The sequence below is a fragment of the Hakea prostrata genome, chromosome 3 (genome assembly GCF_041222555.1).
Source record: "Hakea prostrata isolate BN-2017 chromosome 3, UWA_Hpros_2, whole genome shotgun sequence".
NCBI classification, from domain to species: Eukaryota; Viridiplantae; Streptophyta; class Magnoliopsida; order Proteales; family Proteaceae; genus Hakea; species Hakea prostrata.
In genome coordinates this window covers 22,922,612-22,948,717 of record NC_142602.1, presented here as the reverse complement: position 1 = coordinate 22,948,717, position 26,106 = coordinate 22,922,612, and the positions used below count along the sequence as shown (strand labels likewise).

The window sequence follows — 26,106 nt, the reverse complement described above, 5'->3', positions numbered from 1 at the left end:
ATCAAAATCAACAAGGCCAATTAAAATCGTTGACCTCAGTGTTTCTCCAAATCCCATGATTCCCATCTCTCCCATTTATAGAATTTTGTAAGGAAGCATAGCAGCAGTAGTAGATGTGCATCAGCGTAAAGGTTTGATTTGGTGAGGTTGATGGAGATGGGAAATGGAGATGGTGGTCACAACTCACAACCACAGAACTTCTTTTCACCAACATATTCATCTGCCCTTATCTAAGCCATTCATTAATAAGAATTTCATAGTACTGAGGTTGAGTGAAGGACCATTCACTCATCCTCTCCTCCATGGGACTTTCTGTCCCCGTGTAATCCGTTAAATTGATCTCTCTCAGATTTGACAAAGTGATAGGTGCTTTGAAAGTGAAAGCTGAAGAACCATCGTTGGCCTTGGATCCCCAAGCAATGATGCTTGGGTCGGCAATTGGGAGCCAACTATACAAAAATCTAGTGATGTGGTCTTATTCCTGGGAACACACAATAATAATCAGTGCAACCCAAGTCATGTTTTGCCGTCTCTGCGTGCCTGCAGTGATTGACTCACATGAATATGAGAGAGAGAGGAAAGAGAGAGGAGAGAGAGAGAGCCCAGCAATTGGCACAAAGGTGAAGATATGATAGAATAAGGTGCCCACCATTTGTAGAAGTGGCCCTCCACCACCCACCTGTTGATGATTCTCCCCCTGCATATCTTCTTCCACTTTTTGTATTTTCCTATTTCGAATTTGAGAGAGAGAGAGAGAGACCAGGAAATGGAGGCCTTGGGGTTCTAATTTTCTGGAGTTTTATAAAGGAACTTACTTAGAGCCTGAGACCAAGCAAGAGTATTTTCCTTGGTCTATCTGTTTTCATTGAGTTCATCTGTCGAACACTTTGCAGTTTATTTACTCTGGGATTGATCTCAGCACATGTACTCCTTCAATGTCCCAAATGATCAAATTCTGGAACCACTCCGACCCCAGAAACCATAATTGAATTTAAATTCTTCAGTAGCTAACAACTCACTTGTAGTTGGATGACATGAAAATGGAAACACTAGAGTGGTCCATCATGAATCAAAACAATTCTATGTATCTACCTTAATAGGGTCTTGGATGGTTGTGGACTTGGATCAACTTATAAGTCACATTAACTAGGCACGCATAGGTTTCAGCATTCCAATGTAGCTAGAAAGCTAGACTAACATAAGAGTCACCCCTCCCCTTATTACCATAACTTAAGGGCTATGATTCAAGGGATCAAGCTCTTCCTAGCTAGGTTTTGAAACAGTTTTCTGATGAGGGGGCTTGGAATGACTTGATGATTGTAGAACAAATATGATGATGACTTTGTACCAACTTTTATTGACTTTGGAACAATGCCTTCAAAACAAAACTAAGAGCATAATTTAGCTACTGTTTTTACTGCAACTAGTTTAGCACAGACTCACAAACTCAATCTAGTGAACCAGTTCCAAAAGCTTATGTATCAGGAAGAATTACCTGTTGCAGGCCTGCAGTTCGCGCAATTATCCATTTTTTTCTTTCAACTGGTACAAGTGACCTTTACAATCAGGGGTAGATTATTTTGGAAATTCTGATAAAACCCTGGTTACATGAACCCATCCCTAGAAATGTAAGATAGAATAGTTGTTGCAGCCTCGTACGTAGAAGCAGCAAGTCTAAGGAGGTCTTGGGTTCGAACTTTTATCCATCCATCTTCTAGTATGCAAGTCATCTCAAGTAACTTTTGGCCTACATTATGGTTGCAGGGACACCAAGAATGTTTTATTGCAATGCTACAACTGCCTCTTAGTATGGTACAAGGAAAGGGTTGTCTTTTATTGTGGCCAGAGCTAGTGAGCCGCCACCAGCAGCAGCAACCGCAACTTATCTGAGTAGTTGAAAGATGGGAAAAGCATGCACTTGGGGTGGGTGGTGGTGGGTCTAATATTCTGATTCATCACTAAAAACCCAAAACTTTGATCTAATAGTAACAAATATTAGTTGAAATAAGGTCAATGGAAGAACCACCACATGTTGCTTATTTTCATATTATTGAAAGTGATAAAAAACTCTTAAGAATATGAGACAAAAGGGTAGGGAAAAAGAATTCTTGTTTGTCGGCCTCTGTTGGAGTATATGAAATTGTAAGCAAATCAGATCGCGAAGATTTTCTTAGGGCTTGAGCTCTCTGTTTTCATATCATCACATACCCATGATTTTTAATGTAATAAACAAGAATTGATGACCTAAATCAACACCACATACATGAATGTGTTATATAATCCATCAAGCCAGCAATGGTCAACAATTAAACAAAACCCAAGCAACCATAAAACTTGTTCTAATATATTATTGTATACATATATCATACTAAATTTTATAATAGCTACATCAGATTCTACTAAACAAACCCAAAAAGGAAAAATCCAAAAGGAGGAGAGGGAATAAAGAAGAAAAAAAATCCACAGATAACAACCGAGGACAACCAATGTCACCTTGGCATCAATGCTAAAATTAATAACTTGAAAATATTCATAATAATCAGATTTCTATAAGCAAACCACAAAGCATAATGATAAGAGATTCCTTGATTTGATTTGAATTTGTTTTGTTCTTTCAAATTCATTGAAAGCTCGAACCTGGCGTGTAAATGGCGAGATCAGGCCACCCATTTCCAGTACTCCAGCAACTTGAATCACCTCCTTGAATACCCAGGAATGTCTCTTGGGTATTGTTGCTCTGCAACTCTAATGTTGGATTTCCAATCGAGCTTGGGCTTGAATTCTCTGCAAATTCTCCAAATTGCACTGTTCTAATGCTTGAACCATTTGGATTCAGACCCTCAAACAGATTACCAAACTGACTATTTGAGGCCAGAAGAGAACTGAAATTGTCTGTGACGTTTAACATTTGCCGATCCTGATCTATGTTGCTTACCGACGAGTAGATACTGGAAGAAGTTTCCGGCTTCGGAACTACATTCTGAGCCGACACAGATGAAGACGAAGAGCGCTTGGAATTCAAGGAACGCTTTGAATTTTTGCGGGTGCCACCACCCACCGGAATGTTTCGAAGGGCACCCCCTTTAGTCCAGTATCTCCTGCAATTCTTGCAGAAATGACGAGGTTGGGAGAGATTGTAGTTGTTGTAGTAACAGAATTTAGTGTTCATTGAGTCACAGCGGGGACATTTAAGGTGTTCTTGCTGTTCAAAATGAGGTTGTAGAGATTGAAATGAAGAGGGGTCTTGCATTCTGATAACAGAACAAACTGGTCGGATACAGAAACTGGGTTCTGTGTTTCAGCTTCAATAATGATCTCTCTCCCAGGATTTATGAACTGATTACTGGGTTTTCCTTTGAAGATTCAAAAGGTAACCAAAATCTGCAACTTGAGAACTAGAAAGAAGAGGCTTACAAAAGAAACAAAGAACTATCACAACCAAATTAAAGAGGAGATTTTGAAGAAACTAAAGAGCTAAAACCAAAACCCAACATCCCATGAGCGACTGTAAGACACGAACTTTGAGGTAGCTTTCAGAAGCAAAGTGGAGATCTTGTAAGTGGAGGATCAATCTCTCTCTGTGACCATCAGAGACCTGAAGCTTCAGGAAAAGTGGAAGCTATGTTCTCAACTTGTCTGGGAATTGAGACCCTTAAAATACTTGGCTAAGCTTTTTTACAAGAATCAAAACTATCTCCACTAACTGTAATCTAGGATTGCCTACTCCTTAATCCAGATTAAAATTCCTCTCCCTCTGTCTCTCTCTCTAGACTCTTTGACTTCTCTTTCATCCTCTTCCGTGCTGATCATCCTTCCAATGGACCCATCTCCCATATTGGAAGACCCAGCATCTCTTCCATTAATATTCATCAAAGCATCTAAGTGGTGGGCCATCAGATCCTGCCAGTATTGATGGTTAATTCACTGAAGAAGAAAGAAATAAATTTACACTCTACTGCATTGGAATATTTTTGGATGCTCTCATGAAGACTCTTTAACAGTGAAACCCACAGAATTATTCCCCAACTAGTCCAAGTATCCATCATGACTGGTATTTTTATTATTTCACCTTATTCTTATTCTATTCTAAGAAGGAAGGAAGCTTCTTTTTGTCTTCCTTGGTTTCCTAGCACATTTTTCCACGTTCATATTCTGATTCATAGTTTGTGGTTTTGAAATTGGCTTGGTGATTTGGGTATCCTTATATTTCACACTAAACACAAATTTTTACTTGGTTTATCAATTATTTTGCTGAGCTTGAAGTTCAATTTTACAAATTCTTATTGAAATACTGGAGGGTCCAGTATGTTAAAGGTATTTGAGTTATACACGAGTTATCATCTAATGTATGATAATAATTTAATGGTGTGACAATTTTTTTGAAAGAATTCAATTAATTATTAATTATAGAACCTATATTGTTTATAAATACTAGTTGAAAGCAACAATTTGAATATTCTAAAGTAAACACTCAAATTGTAATACCAAGTAAATTTTGTACCTAAACCTTAACCCTAACACAACATGCATCCAACTGCTGAAGGAACTTGTGATGTATACATAGGCGACCTTGCCTGATATGTGTTAGAGTCTTACAGATGATTCGAATCCTTAAAAAAACAAAGGAAGAGTTTTTCCCACAATTAGGGTGAAAAATATCACCAATAAAAGGATAGGTTCATAACTGGTGTAGGAGAACGATCACCTCACCCTCACAAATTGTGGAAATGCCATCCTTATTAATGCTTCTTGGCTGTGTATTCGTAGATTCATTTCACAAAAAAACATTCTACTCATTTATAGTAATTACATTCTATCTTATCATAAGCTTTGAATGTCAAACTTTCCCCCTATAGTTTTCGTTCTTCTCTTCTAGTACATAATGGAGCATTTCATTAAGCAAATTGCCAAAGAAAGCAAATTTAATATACACACTATTCTCATATTAGAGCTTCAATGTTGCGCAATTAATGCATAACACTAAGCTATGTATGATGATGAATGGAATGAGTGGTTGAGGTCAAAATCTCAACCATTCTTTTTTTTTTTTCAACCATTCTTATTTGCACCAAAAACAAAAAATGCAAAATGAGTGGTCGAGATTTCGACCTCAACCCCTCGGTTCGATCGTGGCCATATGCAACATTGAAGTTGAACCCAATATTCTCTACTGACACGCTGTGTTCTTCAGGCCTCTGATTACCAGCCATTTCATTAGGAAATTTTTGATGAAACATTTCATATACATCAACACACACTTCCCACTTCCAGGAAAGCAAAACACTCTTTAATCCCTCCTTTCACTTTACCCCTGTTCATTTCACTCTACTAGAAACAAATTTAGGGTCACTAGTCAGCACTTGAAATAAAACCAAAATTGGAGGCAGCACTTAAAGAAGTGTCACCTTGATCCAGGGAGGGGAGGGGAGGGGGCAAACACTTCTGTATTTGATTGATAAAATAATATCAGAAAAAACTGTCTTTCTGGCGTCTTCCACTTCAAGACTTCCTTCTATTAGGATTGTTCTTGAATCCAAATCCTCCGCACCCACTCTGCCCATACATCCACATTCATAGGCCTAACACTCATGTAAGTGTGTGTAGCTATATGGGCAGGCTATGTGAAAAGGATCCAAATTCATTGTTCTCACTTGAACCCATTTAGTGTCACTTTGACTTCACGGATCTTCTTCTTGAACCTGGACGAGCTGCTGTCTATACTCAGGTTAAACCTGGGAGGACTTGGAAAAGCCGACTGATGTAGCAATTTCCTGTCCAGCATAATCCAAAAGAAGAGTCAATTCAGCAACGTTAAGTGACAAATACACACGCCTGACGATTGAGCTGATGAACGTTGAATACGTTGTGAATAAATTTAGATTTTGAATTTGAAATTTATAATTTTGAAAATCCTATTGTAACAAACCCTACCCTACGTTCTCTCTAGTTGTAAGTTTTAACTACTCAAAAGTCTCAAACCCAACGTTTCTAGCTTTGTGACAATTCTATTAAGTACAAAACTTAAAACTTCCCACGATTGGTAAACTATTCACCAAAAATTCGACACACTTCCTTGTCAATCTTTACAAGCAATTTTAGCTGATTTATTCAAACAATAGTTTTCAGTCACCAGTGTTTCCTGTATCAGATCCAGTATTCTGGAACAGCATGTTCTTTCTATGAAACTGACATTCTTCATCAGGCACTTTAGCAGCCTGCCAGTAAACAGAGGACATTCATGCATGGTTAAAACATTATTATTCAAACTTCTTTCCTAAGCAAGAGATGAGAAATGTAGCAATCCTACTCATAAAAACATTGGAGCATAAGATAGCGAAGAAATTAATTGCAACTCTTCCACATCAAAAAAAGTAGTGTGTGACCCCTTCCACCTCCACATGATGTTTGACCGACAAGATGAATATGCAGACCATAAAGGATCCACAATGTGTTTCTGTGTAAGTGGTAAGCAAAATTAGGCAGCTAGGGATCATCTGGAGGATCAAACTGCACGATCCAGTCTTTTTTTTGTATCAATAAAAATTTATTACTCTTAAGAGAGGAAGAGAGAGAGGGGGGTTGGGGGACCATGTCAGCTCTGGGTGCACAGTGATAAGTCTAAAACCCAGGAAACAACATGCACGACCCAGTCTTATTAGTTGAAAAATGGGGAATAAAGGAAAAAACAATTATAGCTGATCAATATTCTCTGTCCCAACCAACCATTGACAAGCAGCGCATAGAAATATATCCAAGCAGGATTATCAAGGCCTGAGCAGCAACATTGGTACATAATAGCATGCCCTCTTCTGCATTGCAGAACTCAAAGAAGGTGCATGTCTGATTCTGTTGCTTTGGCTTTGTATGAGTATTAAGGCTATCTACCCAATTGAATCTGAGAAGATATGCCAGATAGGTCACTGTGTTACGAGAAGAAATGAAAATCATCACTTTATTTGATAGATTCATCCTCAAAAAGGAGGACTATTAGTTCACTGGGTTACAAGAGGAAAAGAAACTCATCACCTTCTTTGGAAGATTCATCTTCAAAAAGGAGGACTGAAGAATGAATATCTTGGCAGTAGGTATGATACAATAGTTTTGTTGCCATGAATCGTACCAGCTTCTTTCTGTAGGGTGGATCAAAATACATTAATCCTGCCACTATTTACCTTTTACCTCCCATGGTCCAAAACAATATTCACCGGTGGAGTTTGAAACGACAATTTGTGTAAGATCTTCAACCTGCACCACATATTTTTTTTTTCTATCATGACCGGAAGAAATGACTAGTCTAAGAGAAAGAAAATTGCATACATTTCTGGTCTGAGTGGTAGAGAAAGAGCTATTTGCCTCTCCTGCACAATATAAATCAATTTGATGAGCTCACAACTCAAAACATTATCAACAACTGCATGACCTGGCTCCCAGATAAGAGTGAAATCAGCAGCAAAGTAATTAAAGCAGAAATCAAATACAAAATAAGGTGTGGCTGACATAAATACTATTGTTATTCCCAGATTGACACTTCACCTCACCTGCCCCAGGGGGGGGTTGTGTGTGTTGTGAACCCATGTATTTTAGATTTCCCTTTCAATGTGGCAGTGCTTCTTTACTTGCAAGTCAAGATTGATCGGGACGGTCTCGTAATTACCAACCTTATACAAACATGTCCACCACACACAATAATGTGGTTGGCTCTAATAGACAGTGCCACCACTTTGCAATTGAAACACTCCAATATATGCAATGAAAAGTAACCCAGCCACAAGGCACCAAATTTACATGGTACAGCTACACTACCTATGTCCAATACCCTACCTAGGGTTTCATATATTACTCAAGATGCTCCTCAATGTCTGCACGGCAACAATAGTCCATGAACTCCATCCCTTCAATCTGAGATGCAACTCAAACAGGGTCAACAACCCCAAACCCCTAGGCAAGTCCCAACTTGCTAGGTTACAATATAAAATAGAAAATTCAAGTTCCCCAAGTTACATCCATGATCTAGGTTTTCAGCACTAAACACAACCTAGAAAAATAAAAATTAAGAACTTGCTAATATGGGTTACCTCCACCTGTGTAATCCCGCAGATTATTGCCTGTGTTCTTTCTTCTTTCTCTCACAAGAATTCTGCGCCTTCATTGTTTTTTTCTATTCATAGTCAACACACCATATGGAAGACCCAGTAAATAACTCTCTCAAACCCCACAACTTGCTTCTCTGTTTTAGAATCTTCACGTGAATCAAATCCCTAACAGTTTGTCATTCAGTTTGTACTTGAGTGAATCACTGCCCTTAATAAAAGAGATTCGTGGTTCCCATCTTCATTCCCTTCCTCTAAATGGTCTCAGTCTTTTCTCTTTGCTGCCCCACTTTTCAATGTCAATCTGTTTTAGGGATCCACTTAGCAATTGGAATCCTAGTTCACGTATAGAACCATGTTTAAATAAAATAAAATAAAATAAAACTTACTGCTCGTTAAACTCCTCTATTCCAAGTTGGTGTCCAACTTGTAAACTCCAGCTTGGACCATTGAACCGGCTTCAACCCAACTCAAGTTGAACCTTTCAAATAAAATAAAACTTATTGCTCGTTATATGATGGCTCGACAAGATTTACCTAAGCAACCCCAAAAAAGGTTCCCATCTTCATTCCCTTCTTCTAATTGGTCTCAGCTTTTTTCTCTTGCTACTTCATTTCTCAATGTCAATCTGTTTTAGGGAACTCAACAATTTAGATCCTAGTTCACATATCAAACTATATTTAAATAAAAAAACTCATTACTAGTTAAACTGCTCTATTCCAAGTTGCTGTTCAGCTTGTAAACTCCTTCTTGGATCATTGAACTGGCATTAGTCCAATTTGATTTGAACCTTTCTATTGAACCGCTCAACCACCTCACACAAGTTGCCAACAATGAAACCCACGATCAATGTGCCCCACACTAATATCTAAAATATTAGAAATAATTACCTCACTAAGGCTGCCTACTCAGTTAAACAGGCAACCTTGCCAGTTTAGTACATCTTTGAAACTGATAATCTAATGTGCCACAAAACTATTGAGGAATCAAGTTCCTCAATTATTACAAATTATAAAACTAATGATTCAGTTCATGATAATTGCAACTGGGGTCACTATCAGAATCAGATCATCGATAAATATATGAAAATTTAAAAATATTCTGGTGGAATCACTTCAAGTTATCTTGACAGAGGACTTGGTCTCCTATAGGATATGATGGCTCAACAAGATTTATCTAAGCAACCTTGAACACTAGGGACAACGCTTAGTTATAAAGTTGTGTCGAAATAAACTCTAAGCAAAAAAACATTTCACATCCACATACAATTTGGTGTTCATAATCCCATTTATTATACGAACACCTTTTCGTTTTATCATATGCAGCAGAATGAAATGCAGAACACATTTCATGTAGAAAGACTCATATATTGAGGCTTCACTGCATTCAAAATTAAAATCTTTGGAGTCTTTATCATAGCCCCCCCCTTTTTAATTTTTTTATTTATCATTTTCGAAATTGAAACTAACAAGAATAGGCCCAACAAACAAAATCGAAGCAACCAAATCTAGAGTATAAATATAATGGTCAAGGATTTTCAAAGAACATTCAAACTATTGAAGACTCCGATTAGCTCCATTAAATCAGTTAAGCTTTACATCCGTGTCTGACGACTCTTGCTTTAGAAGCTCCTAAAGGTAATACAGAAAGAAAAGGAGAAATTCGCACAAGCCAATATAACGATCAAATAGCAGATCGATACCACAAAGATGTCTTGAAGCAGCTAACGATACAACAAAAGAATTAAAAGTACTATTTCGTCCACTTAATCCAGTTATCTTACCCGTCATCCAATGACGAATCTAAGAAAATTCTAAAAGCCATGATGAAGATTGAAGAAAGAGAAAGAGTATCACATAACGAATTTTGCGAATATGATCTCCCTGGATATCTCGTGCAGAAAATTTTACCTCTTCTCCGCTGACAACCACTCCATCGTACTCCACAAAATTTGCTGTAACGAATACCAAAAGCTGAGCTTGAGGGGCATCCTATGGACCTTCCTCAGCTCACGACAACAAAAGTTTTTACTGCTTTTGACCTCCAATTCATAAATCCGCGGAACATTAGGGTTTCAGAAACCAAATGGGCTGGAGAACAATGGCAAAATCGAACAAATGCAGAAGTTAGGGATCGAAGCGAGAGCGTGGTGAACCTGTGAATTCCGACATGGGTGGAGAACATTGGCAACGGCGAAGCGTGTGGAGACGACAGCTTCAGTGACTCAATAACGTGGCCACTCAGAGAGATCCACACGCAGCACCTCTCCGAATCTGCCACGTCGGCTGCTATTCCTCCAGAGATCTAAACCCAGCGCTGCCACCTCATCTTCTCTCCAAAGCTGCCGCGTCGGCCGTGATTTCGTTCCGATTCTCCTTCTATGACTTTTCCCTCAATTTCAGTTGAGGGATGAGACAAATCGTAACGCATTATTCCACATCTGCCCCCGCGAACGTGCCAACCATTTCCTTCCTAACCCGACCCGATCAGGGGCTTCACTCACCTTTTTTTTTTTTTTCTTTCTTCGATACAAAGAAAACGGGGTAAAGTCGTAAAGATCAGAAGAAAAGGAAAAACTAAGCCATACACAAAACATGATCTGCCTGTCTGAAAGACCTCTTTTAATTCTAGGAAAGCATACTGAAAGAACGTCCAAACAGTCCCAGGATCCGCTGATTTGAACACTTCTTTGTTATGGTTTTCATTTTTAGTTTATGCTTTTTTTTTTTTGACAATTATTATTAATACTTAAAAATGTTTAAAAATCATTTTAAGTCTAGATATAAAAACCATTTGGTAATCAATATGGTTGGAGTCACCAACGGAGGCAATACACCTTTTGTCCTTTATCTTTGGTCGCCTTGACATCTCTCAAGGACTCATCAAAAGATGATCACTAAGAAGAATTCGGATCATCACCTCCGCGGGAGCACTCGCGCTACGGTCCCCACAAAACGGTAGCTCCACAATAAAAATATTAAAAAAAAAATTCCATCACCCACCCCTGGCCCCCCTATATTTTGGGGTGGAAAACGTCAGGGAGCACTTTGATCTCGACTCCTCTAAGAATACCTAATTTTTTTTTTAATGTAATAAACTTCAAAAGATTCAGAATCAAACTCCACTCTAGCACATTTGATTTGATATTTCTTTCTTAAAATTATAAAAGAGTTTTATGGAGAAATAAAGACCGAAGAGAGAAATTTACATTGTAAGTTTATAAAAATAAAAAATGAGGAATTTACTATTATATACTTGTATCTATTGGAAACACATGCGTTTTAAATACTAATGTAATTGGATTTAATTTTCATAGTGATGAGTAAAAATAATAATAATAGACCAGCTGAGTCGAACCATGGTCAATCGATTCATCCTAGTAAGGATCAAAGCGAATAGTTAACCCAAATGTTAGTTTAACATGAAAAAACTTAACCATTATGGAATATCAAACTACTATGGTAAGAGATATAATCCCACCAAAATCTGGATAGACGATCGTGCCGATGAAAGAATGTGGAATAACACGGATTAAGGAAGTAAAATCCTAAGATCATACGGTCACAAACAAGACTCAATGATTAATCTGAAGGTCAAGGAAGAGAGGTAAATCCTTTATAAACTAAAACTTTATGCCTAATAGAGGTAATTAAATCGTTTTTTTTTCATTCTTTCTCTCAATTAAGTTCTGCAACTAGCCAGGACTCTGTGGTGTTCCAACTACGGACTCAACCTTCGGAGGTGGTTTCTCGACTGCTGAATCGGCCTACATATGACGTTGTTTTGCAGGAATTTGAGGGTTGAACGATTTTTAGTCTCATCATATAGAAAATTTAAAACAGATTTCAAACATATTTTAATATTTTTATAAATAAAAATAAGTTAAATAAATATAAATTATACCGAAAATAAATATTTATTTGGATTTGGACAAAAGAAAAAATTAAAACCATCCAACGAGGCAACGACTGCCTAGATTTTTACAAAAAAAAAAAAGAAAAAAGCTGGTTTAGGTTCGGTTATCGGATTCATAAACGGGTCAAGAAGAGGAGAACGAAAATTTCAGGGATAGGCAGGACATTTCAGGGGAGAGAGAAAATTCGCAGTTCGTTCGTAGAGAAGACTGAAGAGTTTGGTAGCCAACCTGTCTGAAGAATTGAACGAACCTCTCTCTATATTGACTATTTCTCTCTCCATCTGCCCCAGCTTCACCTCTTCTTTGTCTTGGAAGAAAAGGAATGAAAGTACTGCCTTATTACTTATACCCCTAAACCCTATTCTGGTTCGTTCGCAATACGAAATCAAGCGTTGAAGCAGATAATTTTCGAGTTAGATTTTGGAACCTAGCCTTTTTCCCCTTGTAATCCGGCTTCGATTCCGTGTGATTTCAGTCATTGGCGGTAATCGAAGCTCCAGATTGCAGAACTCCATCGATTGTTGCAGCGGCAGAAAGCGATTCATTGGTCCTCTTCTCTGGTGAGCCTCTTTCTTCTCCTTTTCGTTGATTCAACCAGCGCCTCTCTCCTGCAAGTTTTTTGTCAGATATAGTAACCGTGAGGAAATGTTTTTCTGAAATCCAACTTCAATAACAAACATACCTAGGTGTCATGAGTTTTCTGAATAAAATTTTGAAATTTCTGCGTCGTCAGAATTTCCAGCACCTGTAACAATGTATGCAATTTGTTGTGTTTCCTCACGCGTTTGATTTCTATTCCCGAACTTACTAGCTTAATCCTACCTTTCTGAACCTCATTTCTTTCTTTCCTGAACCTTAAACGGTTCTTCCTCCCAAACTGCTCTCTAAGTAACTCTTTTACATATTTTCATGGGATTTTTATCGATCTACCTCTTCTCTCAGTAGTCTCCTCTGAATAATCATCCCATTGCAGGTACGAAATTATTGATTTGATCTTTTCGAGATGGAAGCCATGTCTGCTACAACAAACACTGTGATACTTCCCTGCCGGGAACTCTCTGTTTCGCGTCATCGTAGTGCGAATCGTGATGGCACCCTGTGAGCCCATGCTATCCCTTTTGTGTTGTTTTCTTTTGGCTCTCTAATCTCACTATCAATTTTTTTAGGTTAATCAAATTTGGATCGTGTTACTTAGCTGGTTATTGGGTTGATTTGATGTATATTTATTTAGGCTTCATAATGTGATATGTTCTTGTCGTTGTTATGATTTTATTAGTTTTAGTAGCTTAATGGTACATTTTGTTGTAGCTTCTTATTTTATCCCCAAAGAATTGTTAATTCAGTGTATTTGAAATCAAATGTTAGTCTGTTACTAACCATATGTTTTATTCTGAGTACATATGCTGTTGTATTTGGCAACAGTTTAATTTATTCCAATTTTTTCTAGAGCAAGTGGCTCCTGCACCCAAAAATGGAGGCCTTTAAACCCTGACACCCCAAGTAGTTTAATGTATTCCAATTTTTTCTAGAGCAAGTGGCTCCGGCACCCAAAAATGGAGGCCTTTAAACCCTGACACCCCAAGTTATCTTTGAAAAGCATACGGCTCAAAGATGTGTTGTAATAGTTAGTGCTAGAATTGTAAAGACCATTATACCGTTATGTGTAATGGCATGAAAATTCCTCATCTACCCTTCTCTATTAGACTTATTCTTTTAGAGTGAATGATATGGACAAAGAGTATTTTATTATACAACCTACATGAACAAACTTGAAGGGTATGTCATGAAGGGGTTTTGAACACAAAGACTATAACTTAATTTTGTCTTTTGATCTTAGATAAGCACCTAAATTATGGCACAAAAATTGGACAAAATAAATAAAGAGCTTTGGGTTTCAAATGAGTAACTTTGATAAATGCCTTTACTATAAGTCTATGTCGAATAAGGTCATAATTATTTGCTTATATGTAGACGATATGTTGATTCTTGGTTCTGATCATTCTGTAGTGAGTGATATTAGGGAAACCTTAGCTAAAGAATTTGACATGACGGATCGTGGTGTTGTAGATACCATTCTTGGCATGAAATTAAGTTTTTCTGGGACAAGGAATTACCCTTAGCCAATTTAGCTATATTGAAAAGGAATTTGATACAGAATAATAATAAAGGAAAAGAAAAGGGGTGATGGCTAAAAGATGCCACACCATCGACTGCTTAACGTTTCTATAGTGGCCACTGGGTTTCCATCTAGGTTTGGACTTTGTGGACCTATAGTTAAGTCTCAAGTGGAAAAGATCTGCAGTTTGCAGTGAAGCTTACTCTAGAAAATTGCTTAGCTTCTTTTGTTTTTTTCTCCTTCAATTTCTTTTATATAGGGAAAATTGATTATGAAATCTAGAACATGGTTTCTTTTAGTAGTTGATTTTTTTGTTGATCAAAAACATTTTCTGTTTTGCATGGCATTAGATGGTAAATATTTACATAGACCCTAAAGCCATGAAAGCTGAAATAGCAGACCCATCCTGTTGGGTTGCTATGTATTCTATGTTAGTATACAAAAAGAAAGGATTCGATTAAAGTGAACAAAGTGATGGCTTTGTCACTGTCGAAATCTAGGATGAAATTGCCACTTACTCTCTTTGTCAAGATTTTTTTTAACATTTTTTTTTGAAAAAAAAAAAAAGAAAGGAGGGCAAAAGAGAGAGAACACCTGAATGGAGATATGCGTCCAATTAACTTGACCAAGTTAGAGACCTTCATTGGGTCTAAAATCAATGCAAGAAAGAGAAACAAAATTTGGATGAAAGAGTCTAAATTTGTTCTATTGAACACTAATGTGTTTTTGATTCAGTCTTATGATTCTTGTCTCATCAATTCTTGGTCTTGTAAATAAAAGGACATATCTCTAAGTTTTTGTTTCATATCAAGTTATTCATATTGGTTTTAAATTTTGTGAATTCTGATAGTGAATGATATGGACAAAGAGTATTTATTATACAACCTACATGAACAAACTTGAAGGGTATGTCATGAAGGGGTTTTGAACATAAAGACTATAACTTAATTTAGTCTTTTAATCTAAGATAAGCACCTAAATTATGGCACAAAAATTTGATAAAATAAGTAAAGAGCTTTGGGTTTCAAATGAATAACTCTGATAAATGCCTTTACTATAAGTCTATATTGTATAAGGTCATAATTATTTGCTTATATGTAGATGACATGTTGATTCTTGGTTCTGATCATTCTGTAGTGAGTGATATTAGAGAAACCTTAGCTAAAGAATTTGACATGACGGATCGTGGTGTTGTAGATACCATTCTTGGCATGAAAGTAAGTTTTTCTAGGCAAGGAATTACCTTTAGTCAATTTAGCTATATTGAAAAACTACTTTCTAGATGAGGATACAGTGAATGCAAACTAGTAGAGACATCATATGATTATAACAAAAGCTTGTACCGAATGATGGTAAAGCTATGAATTAGTTAGATTATTCTAAACTGATTGGTAGTCTCTTGTATGTAATAAGTTGCATTATGCCGGACATAGCCTATACAGTAAGCATGCTGAGTTGATTCACTAGTAATCCTAGTAGAGAGCATTGGTTTGCCTTTATAAGGCTAATGAGATACCTTAATGGAACTTTAAATTATGCTCTTCTCTAAATTGGACATTCTCAAATTTTGGAAGGATAATTCTGATGCATTTTATTGCTCAAAAATAGAAACAACAAATTTACTAGTGATTATTTTTACATTAGGTGAAGTGGTTGTTGAAAGGAAATCCAAGATGAACTATATATTGTTTTGAGTTCTATCTTTTATGGGATTAGAATTATATTCTCTAGCCTCAAGAGGAGATAAGGCAGAGAGTGGATAAAAGATCTGATCCTGGATATTCCTTTGATTAACTTAAAGATTTGTTTTGTGATAATCAAACAACAACAATGATAGCTAATACCTCACTCTTTAATGGTAAGAGGAGACAAATTAGGCTAATGCAGGTTGTGCTAAATTATCTAATAAAACAAGAAGTGATCACTTTAGTTGATGTGTGATCAATATAGAACATGGCAGATGCCCTTACAAAGGGATTGAAATACAAACCGAACATTCAAAATTGTGGGGGAGATGGGGTTAAAGACCATATAGATGGATAGGTATGGATAGGTCTTAATCCAATTCTATGTTATTTTGAATTGTTTGAATTTCATCTAACCATAGTTAGCATTTATGGCTTTTACATATTTCAGATAATTTGGCAAGATTGTGGAGTATAGAGGTTTGTGAAATCATTCCACATTGATGATATATCAACCTTTGTATGAAGCTTGATTACCTTATTATTCCATTCAAGGATATCAAAATTGTTAATATGTTTCGATGATGTTATTGTTATCTTTATATCATTTCACATCTGATGATATGTTTTCCATAGAAAGGTTTATCATTCCAAATTTGATGATATAACCAATAACTATGTTGGACATGATGACGCTAACATTCCAAATAGAAACATAGAATGATTCTTTGTAAAAGAAACCATTTAGATCTTGTTCTTGTATAGAAACTTGATGAGAATGCAAACTATGTTGGACATGATAACTTTAACATTCCAAATAGAAACATGGAATAGTTCTTTGTAAAATAAACCATTTAGATCTTGTTCTTATATAGAAACTTGTGAGAATGCGAATGATCTTCAGTCATCATGTGGGTTGTACTAAGTTCTTTTGATTGAACTAGATACTTATGCAAATAATTGAATTCATATATTATAAAATTCATATTTTGGTAAATTTGCAATGGATGACAAAAATGGAGGAGCGAATCCAATCCTTTGGCTTAGTGGAAGATTTACTTGACAAGAAAAATCACTCAATGCTGTCAGGATGGATCTCGATAAGGATGATTCACTTTATGAGTAAATCGTTCAAGGATGCAAGGAACAATTGTATTGTTCTTTGTGAGAATAAGTAATTCAATTCCAAGAAGAACTTCTAATTAGATTGGGTTTAGATTTGTTCTAAAACTCATGTTTTTATTCAAAATGTTCTTTTGGATTTTATTGAATACTATTATCTTTTGGAAAGTTATGAATGATTCTATATTGAGTTTGAACATTACATTTCTGGGACTAACGCTAAAGCCATATGTAGAACATAGGAGGAGATTGTTGAGGTATCTAAGTCATACTCAAATAAGGTTGAGGTATTTGAGTTATACCCAATGTATGTTCTAATATAAGCCATTGGATCAGTTACGATCTAACGGTGTAATGGGTCTTAGTAGGAGAGTCCAACTAACCGTAGAACCTAGTGTTAGTCTATAAATACTGCTAGAAGCAACGGTTTGGGTATTCCAATCTAGATACTCAGAGTGTAATGCTTTAAGCAACCTCGTGCTTAAACCCTAACTCTAACAATCTTAAAGCATTAGCTTTTCTTGAGATGTTCTTGTTCGGAAAAGGTGATCGAACGCTGCTTGAAGTTTTCTGCGATTCAAGTAATCAGTGAGTAACTCTTCCATACAAGTAAATGACTCTCTTCATCCTTACTGATTTTTGTTTTGAATAAATTACTTCATTCTTAAGGTTCGAACGTCGAACGAAATTGTAGGCGTAACAATTGGTAACACGCTTATCTCGTTTTTTCGAGAATTAAATGTTCGATTCTGTGCTTTGATCGAAACATGAAGTCGAGGAAGTTTTTCTTTGACTCGTTTATCGAGACGCTTAGAATCACGCTGGCCATGACTCATTATTTTTTAAGAAGATAAAAAGGTTTGAAAATTCTGCCTTTTTAAATCGTGAAGTCACGTTAATGTCATCTTTGATTTTTGTTTTATCCTTTGCATTGAATTCTAATAAGGAAAGGTAAAGTGTAATCATCATCTTGGTCCTTTTGTTTTATTCATTTTTTTTGGAAACAAAAGTCACAAAAGTATGTTAATTTTGTTTCGGTATATTTGTTTACTTTATTTGACGATAAATAGTGATAGAAAAAAGCAAAAATAGACATTGCTTTATTTCTTTCTCTTCTCTGGCCGTACATCATAACTAGGAAAAGCAAGATTTGATGATGTTTAATTTTGTAATTCGATAATTTAATGGAAGTTCGATTATGATTCGATAAGTCCGATCATTAATAATTTTTATTTGTATCTTCTTTGATTAATTGTATTTATTATATCCAGGATCATAATGGATTTGAGTTTAATACTTGGAAAAGGAAAACACAATTTGGATTAAAGTATCTGAATGTGTTTTATACGGTACAAACCTCTTTTGAAGATACTGTTTAAGAAATCGATGAATCAGATTGGAAAAGATATGAAGATTTCTGCAGAGACTATTTGTTGAATGTCTTGTCAGACAGACTTGCAGAAACCTATAGTAGGTTTAAAAATGCTAAATAAATATGAAACAACCTGGATGCTCAATATAAGGAGGAAGAATTGTCCAAAACTCATTTAGTGGACAAATTCATGGACTTCAAATTTGTTGAAGACAAAGAAATACTCTCTCAAGTTAAAGATCTTGAAAACCTAAGATCCAAACTAATCACAGAAAAAATAAATGTTTGTGATCAATTTCTTATTGGGGCAATTATTTATAAGTTACCATCGACCTGACACTCATTTAAAACTGAGATGTATAGGAAAAAGGTACAGGTGGGGCTGGATGATCTCAAACGGTTCATACGAATCGAAGATGAGAATAGACATAGAAATAACTTGGAGATGGTGAATAGACAAAAATCTACTGCGAATATGGTCACTCATCCCAAGCATAATTCTAAGCAAACCAAACCACACAATAGCGAACCCAAGAAGTTGGAGGCCAAAAAGACCATCTTACACAAGAAGAAGGGCAAGTGCCACAACTGTGAAAAATGGGGACACTATGCGGTTGACTGTAGACTACCAAACAACATAGTTATCACTGCGACGAGGCGATACTAGGCGGTTTAGGCTAGTTGAGGCGATGAGTCGACGAGGCGCTCTCCGAGGCATGTTTAAGGTGGTTGAGGCGTTTTAAGTGAAATTTTTAGTGTACATCTCATTCACTCTAATCCATTATAAATCTATCATATCTTATATAATAAAAAAAATTAATATTACCCTACCTCAAGTCATCCAACATACTACAAACCACACATAGTAGGTCCCAAATAAAAAGTCGCGGGAAGAAACCAAGAGAAGAAGTCGCTATTTGGGGTGCCACATTGCTCCAGGAGTGTCGTCGCAGGAATCGAAGAGAAGAAGAGAGGAAAAGAGAAAGAGATTAGGATTAGAGTGAGAGTGAGTGTGAGATTCGAGTCACTAACTTATTCTCTTTCGATTTTGTTTGTTTTTATTTTTTTATTTTGATTCCATGTAGTGTCATTATAAATATGCATATAGGTTCAAACAATAGATACTTTACAATCGGAATCTAATAAGTAATTCAATATATGCCTTCAATTTGGCATCTTTCATGTGATTTAAAAAAGAAAAAAAAAGCTATATGGCTAAAAATAAGGCGACGCCGATTTGAGGTGCTCCGAAGGCACTTGGACGCCGAGGCGACAATTAGGCAACGCCTTAACAACTATGCCAAACAGGAGTGATTGACACATTAAAAAGAAAGAAGTCAACATGATGACTGATAACACTGAGCCTAGACATTTTGTAGCCATGGTGGGCGCAAAGGAGGTCAAGACCAATACTTCTCCAGAGATGGAAATAAAGCAATGTCTATTTTTGCTTTTTTCTATCACTATTTATCGTCAGATAAAGTAAACAAATGTACCGAAACAAAATTAACATACTTCTATGACTTCCGTTTCCAAAAACAATGAATAAAACAAAAGGACAAAGATGATGATTACACTCTACCTTTCCTTATCAGAATTCAATGCAAAGGATAAAACAAAAATCAAAGATGACATTAACGTGACTTCACGATTTTAAAAGGCAGAATTTTCAAACCTTATTATCTTCTCAAAAAATAATGAGTCATGGCCAACGTGATTCTAAGCGTCTCGATAAACGAGTCAAAGAAAAACTTCATCGACTTCATGTTTCGATCAAAGCACAGAATCGAACATTTAATTCTCGAAAAAACGAGATAAGCGTGTTACCAATTGTTACGCTTACAATTTCGTTCGACGTTCGAACCTTAAGAACGAAGTAATTTATTCAAAACGAAAATCAGTAAGGATGAAGAGAGTCACTTACTTGTATGGAAGAGTTACTCACTGATTACTTGAATCACGAAAAACTTCAAGCAGCGTTCGATCACCTTTTCCGAATAAGAACTTCTCAAGAAAAGCTAATGCTTTAAGATTGTTAGGGTTAGGGTTTAAGCACGAGGTTGCTTAAAGCATTACACCCTGAGTATCTAGATTGGAATACCCAGACCGTTGCATCCAGTAGTATTTATAGACTAACACTAAGTTCTACGGTTAGTTGGACTCTCCTACTAAGGCCCATTACACCGTTAGATCGTAACTAATCTGATGGCCCATATTAGAACATAAGTTGAGTATGACTCAAATACCTCAACAATAAGTTGGGTATAACTTGAGTACCTCAACATAAGTTGGGTATGACTCAAATACCTCAATAATCTCCTCTTATGTTCTACATATGGCTCTAGCATTAGTCCCAGAAATGTAATGTTTAAACTCAATACAGAATCATTCATAACTTTCCAAAATTGAATAATATCCAATTAATTCAAATGAATACTTTAAACCAGAATCATGAGTTTTAGAATAAATCTAAACCAAATTAAGGTTCTACATAAACTATTTAATTTGTATGGACAATTAATAGTTCCTTCTAGCCTTGAACGATTTTACTCATCAAGTAAATCATCCTCGTCGAGCTCCAGATTAAGATGCTCTCCTCCATTTTCGTCATTTCCTATAAATTGTCAATGAATTTCATAAGCACCAATCTGAAGAAGTATTGGTCTTGACCTCCTTTGCGCCCACCATGGCTACAAAACTCTCTTGTTTCGCGTCATCGTAGTGCGAATCGTGATGGCACCTTGTGAGCCCATGCTATCCCTTTTGTGTTGTTTCCTTTTGGTTCTCTAATCTCAGTATCAAATTTTTTTTAGGTTAATCAAAATTGGATCGTGTTACTTAGCTGGTTATTGGGTTGATTTGATGTATATTTATTTAGGCTTCATAATGTGATATGTTCTTGTCGTTGTTATGATTTTATTACTTTTAGTAGCTTAATGGTACATTTTGTTGTAGCTTCTTATTTTATCCCCAAAGAATTGTTAATTCAGCGTATTTGAAATCAAATGTTAGTCTGTTACTAACCATATGTTTTATTCTGACTACATATGCTGTTGTATTTGGCAACAGTTTAATTTATTCCAATTTTTTCTAGAGCAAGTGGCTCCGGCACCCAAAAATGGAGGCCTTTAAACCCTGACACTTCAAGTTATCTTTGAAAAGCATACGGCTCAGAGTTGTGTTGTAATAGTTAGTGCTAGAATTGTAAAGACCATTATACCGTTATGTGTAATGGGATGAAAATTCCTCATCTACCCTTCTCTATTAGACTTATTCTCCAACATCTCTTTATGATTTCCTTCTCACCCCATTCTCTTTCCTTTCCTCTCTTTTCATAAAGGTATTTAGTTGATCTCATATAATACAAAAGGCTTGTTTTGGGATTTAAAAAACTAGTGATGGTTTAACAACATTTAGTATCGGATTGGATTATTGTGTTCAATGAACGTCCAACTTTGGGTGTCTTTTGCTTTTCAAAGATAAAGTGGGGTGTTAGTATTTAAAGGCCTTTGCTTTGAGGTGCCGGAGTAACTTGCTCTCTTTTTTTCCCCTAATATCTTCACGAGCTGCTCCCCCCATCCCCCATCCCCCTTCCTTTTTCTCTTTTTCTCAATGAAACCAGTCTATGGAGACAGTGACATGAATTTCTGACTGTTTATCTGACGGGTGACTTTGCTCATCTTCCCTATAAGGTTTAACCTAATGGTGCTTGTATCTGCAGAGCATGTCGAAGATTGAAGTCATTTATATCTGCAAGAGCTGATGGATTGGGACACCTCAATAAGTCTTTAATTCGAGTTGGTCGGCTCTCATATTGCAATTCAGTTGAGAAAACAAATGGACACAAAAACCCATTTGCGCAAACATTTTGTTCTGTAGGTACAGGGATCTATACCTTAGGTGATAATGCTTTGGAAACTCCTTCCTATGCCACAAATGACAAGGTTGGGGTGCTGCTTTTGAATCTTGGGGGACCGGAGACACTTCATGATGTTCAGCCATTTTTGTTCAATTTATTTGCAGATCCTGTATGTTGCTTGATCCTCTTTGCAATATACTTAGATGACAACAAAGATAGAGATAATAAATTGGTTATAAGTCTCAAGAATAACGATGAATGTTAATCCAATAATGCTTAATGGCAGGATATTATTAGACTTCCCAGGTTGTTCCGTTTTCTCCAACGTCCACTGGCTCAACTGATTTCAGTTCTCAGGGCTCCAAAAAGTAAAGAAGGTTATGCTGCCATAGGAGGAGGATCACCTTTGCGAAAAATTACGGATGAGCAAGTGAGTCGTTTTCCTGTTATGTGATCAGATAGCTCAGTGAATGAAAGTTCACAACCATTGCTTGATGTCAGTTGTTAAAGTGGTAGTTACTTTGTAGGCAAATCAAATAATGTATAGTTGAGTTGCATTAGGAGATTATTTTGTTGTCCTGCTTGTGTGGTTTTTCTTGTTTGTAGGACTGAAAATTCTAAATATATCTCAGGCAGAAGCACTGAAAATTGCTCTGGAATCAAAGCAAATGCCTGCAAATGTATATGTTGCAATGCGGTATTGGCACCCATTTACCAAGGAGGCAGTTTTTCAGGTGTGGTCTTTTATCTCTCTCGGTGATATATATATAACTAAGCTATACTGCAAAATATTTGTATCTGGTTTCTGATTTACCTTGATAGTGTGGTAAAATGCATTTTCTTAAGCATAGGTGTGGTAAATGTGTTTTCTTAAGCACCAAAACAATAACTAGCTCTATGTGTCTAGCATCCAAAGACATCTAAGTTTCATGTTATAATTGAAGAAATTAAATTTAAAAAGGTCAATCAAGTCAGTTGCATAATAAGCTTCTTGAACAATGAGGCTCTTTGTGGGTTCTAAAGTCAGTTGGTTCTTCTAATCATTAACAAGTTGGATGCAAATTATTGTGGATACCTGATTGCATGAATCATCTAACCTTATTTGAGATCTTATGTTGTTTTTAACATATAGTACCTCAGCCAGGAGGGTGGTCAATGACAAGCTAAATATGTTTGTAGAAGCACTTCCATTTTTACTAATACTGTAGTTTATCTTTTTTGGCTGTGTTTGTAAAAGCACTTACATTTTTACTAATACTGTAGGTTATCTTTTTTGGCTGTTAGGTTGGTCTGCAATGTAAAATCAATTCATTAGATTCCAACAGAGATACTTGATTTGGAAACTATACAGAGGATTCTATTTCTGTTTGTGATATTGAGAAGAAACAAATAATGACTACTTTCATGTGGAATTTGAGGTTCTGTCTGGGATAGCAGGCTTGCATTTAACAAGTGCTATATAGTCTCAGAACAAGTTGGATCATCATTACTGACAAGGTTTGTTCTGTGTCAGATTAAGAAGGACAGGATAACAAGGCTTGTTATATTACCACTTTATCCTCAGTACTCCATCTCCACAACTGGATCAAGCATTCGTCTTCTCCAAAGTATTTTCAGGTAGTTGGACTTCCAATTTATAAACTCCCATCTTTCTGTCCTTATAATTGAAGATTTATGCTTGATCACTGTGATCAACTTCCACTGAATTTTAGTTGTTTGTTAGTGAGGATTCATATCTTTCAAGACTGCCAGTAGCTATAATAGAGTCATGGTATCAGCGAAAGGGTTATATCAAGTCAATGGCCAATTTGATAGAGAAGGAACTATATAAGTTCTCCAATCCTGGGGAGGTTAGTTTGCTCTTATTCATTTGTCTTTGCTATTGTAGTGCGTTAGTTTGATCTTATTCATTTGTCTTTGATATTGTATTGCCAGTTTGCGGAAATGGAAATTATTAGTTTTTGGGTTATTCTTTTGGTGCTGCTCTAGATGGGTTCATTATGTTTACAGTGAAATGGCAGGTGATGGTTTTCTTCAGTGCACATGGTGTACCAGTTACCTATGTTGAGGATGCTGGAGATCCATACAGAGATCAGATGGAAGAATGTGTTTCCTTGATCATGAAAGAACTGAAAGCCAGAGGAATTAACAATGAACACACTCTTGCTTACCAGGTCAGTTTGAAATATGACTTCTCGTTTTCTGTCATCTTTCTTCAGTTACTCACACTTTACTGGCATACTTGGCCATGCCTTTTCTGTTTTTCCTTTTTTTTCCCATATGTTGCTAGACTGTGACCAGCTTCTTTCAGCTTTGTAATTCTCACTTTTATGATATGCCAGAGCCGAGTTGGACCTGTGCAATGGTTGAAGCCCTATACTGATAAAGTTCTTGTTGAGCTTGGCCAGAAAGGCGTGAAGAGTCTCTTAGCAATCCCAATAAGGTATTATATTTAGGTCATAAACCATTACATTGAACCTATAATTTACTTTGGGGTTTGTGATTCATGCTGCTCAACATTTTTGTTTCCTCTAGTCCTACTAGAAGGCTTCTCGCTCAAATTGAGCAGATCTAAGCTCCAAGAAGATACTCACCCCCAACACTAGGTTTTGTACTGTTTTGCAAGTCTGTCCCAACCTGTATCAAGAAGTATCAACTTGTTTCAAGTTGTGTGAACGAGTATGGGTTGATAGAATCCAATAAGAAGTTCCAACCAATTCCGTCATGCCACCACCATTGTGTATCATGCCAATATGGTTGATACATGTCGATACTTGACAACTTGTTCGCTGGCTTACTCGCTAGTCAACTGTTTTCCAAAATTAGGTTCAATGATTTCTATTTAGATTTTGCCTTTTAGACAAAATTTTGTAAAATGTTTGGTTCATCCTCATCCTATTGTGGACCTCAGTTGATGGTCTGTTGTGTTATTCAGGCAAAAAGGAAGTTTTCTTTGATTGTAAACCTTGTTTGGTTGATGAAAGAATAAAAAAGATTCTGACAAGCTAATTTCAATTTCAGCTTTATAAGTGAGCACATTGAGACTTTGGAAGAGATTGATATGGAGTACAGGGAATTGGCTCTTGAATCCGGAATTGAGAATTGGGGCCGTGTACCTGCCCTTGGTTGCACTTCTTCCTTCATCTCTGATCTTGCAGATGCTGTGCTTGAAGCCCTGCCTTCAGCAACTGCCATGATGCCTACCAAAGAAAGCACAACCAAAGAAGCTGAAACCGATATAGTGAGATATGCGATTAATTTGTTCTTTGGTTCAATTTTAGGTTTCTTTTTGCTTTTGTCACCAAAGCTGATCTCAGCATGCAGGAATTACCTTGTGTGAGGGAACATAAGATACCTAGATTGGTTTTGTACGTATTAAAATTTAGATAGAGCGAGTATGCAAAACAGTGATGGATAGAGAAATTTATGGTGATCTGAACCCAGGATGAATTCAGAGAAATAAAATTGCCTTCTTTTGGTAGTTCTCCTGCAATGCTTTACAGGTGCAATTTGTGTTACATACGTGTACAATGACTCCAGTTTTTGGATTACAGCATGGTCTTCTGGGTTAAATTGTCCCGCTCGGTCCTGCTGTGGCTGCCCTTGAAGGAACCCAAATTCTTGTGAAGACTACTGAAGGATTTAAAGGTCGCCTGCTTTCAGGATCCTCAAATTCTAAAGAAGTCCAGTGAAGGACTTAAAGGCCCTCCGGTTCTCAATTCCTCAATGGCCTAGGATGAATGCTTCTGATACTGAAAACCTAAACGCATGGTAGCAATAGGTGTCAAGAAAATTGGATACTGATTTTTTCTGTGAAAATTGGATAAATAATTGGTTACTGTGATTCCATCACCTCCCGTTGGCTGAGCACTCTTGAGGATTTTTTTTGCCACACATTTTGTGTGGAATTCATATTTGAAATTGATAAAATAATTCAGAAATGCAA

The 26,106-nt window shown here is 36.5% G+C and overlaps 2 protein-coding genes and 1 long non-coding RNA gene across 3 annotated transcripts; 1 reads left to right on the top strand and 2 right to left on the bottom strand.

Moving 5' to 3' along the window:
• Positions 1 to 2,106: 2,106 nt before the first annotated feature.
• On the bottom strand, positions 2,107 to 3,780 carry LOC149021664 (dof zinc finger protein DOF1.7-like). The gene has a single exon (XM_089147157.1). The coding sequence runs from the start codon at positions 3,248 to 3,250 to the stop codon at positions 2,621 to 2,623; it is 630 nt and encodes a 209-aa protein (XP_089003283.1). The 5' UTR covers positions 3,251 to 3,780; the 3' UTR covers positions 2,107 to 2,620.
• A 2,249-nt stretch (positions 3,781 to 6,029) lies between these two features.
• LOC149021663 (uncharacterized) lies at positions 6,030 to 10,418 on the bottom strand. Its single transcript, XR_016172351.1, has 3 exons — positions 10,001 to 10,418; positions 7,318 to 7,358; positions 6,030 to 7,245 (listed from the first exon to the last, which is right to left on the bottom strand). It is a non-coding gene; the product is annotated as an uncharacterized LOC149021663 (long non-coding RNA).
• A 1,750-nt stretch (positions 10,419 to 12,168) lies between these two features.
• LOC149021662 (ferrochelatase-1, chloroplastic-like) lies at positions 12,169 to 26,033 on the top strand. Its single transcript, XM_089149885.1, has 10 exons — positions 12,169 to 12,566; positions 12,980 to 13,104; positions 22,023 to 22,329; positions 22,447 to 22,590; positions 22,793 to 22,894; positions 23,674 to 23,777; positions 23,884 to 24,010; positions 24,182 to 24,334; positions 24,503 to 24,603; positions 25,182 to 26,033. Exons 2-10 carry the CDS (start codon positions 13,010 to 13,012, stop codon positions 25,498 to 25,500), a joined length of 1,452 nt encoding a protein of 483 aa, XP_089006011.1. The 5' UTR covers positions 12,169 to 12,566; positions 12,980 to 13,009; the 3' UTR covers positions 25,501 to 26,033.
• The last annotated feature ends 73 nt before the right edge of the window (positions 26,034 to 26,106 follow it).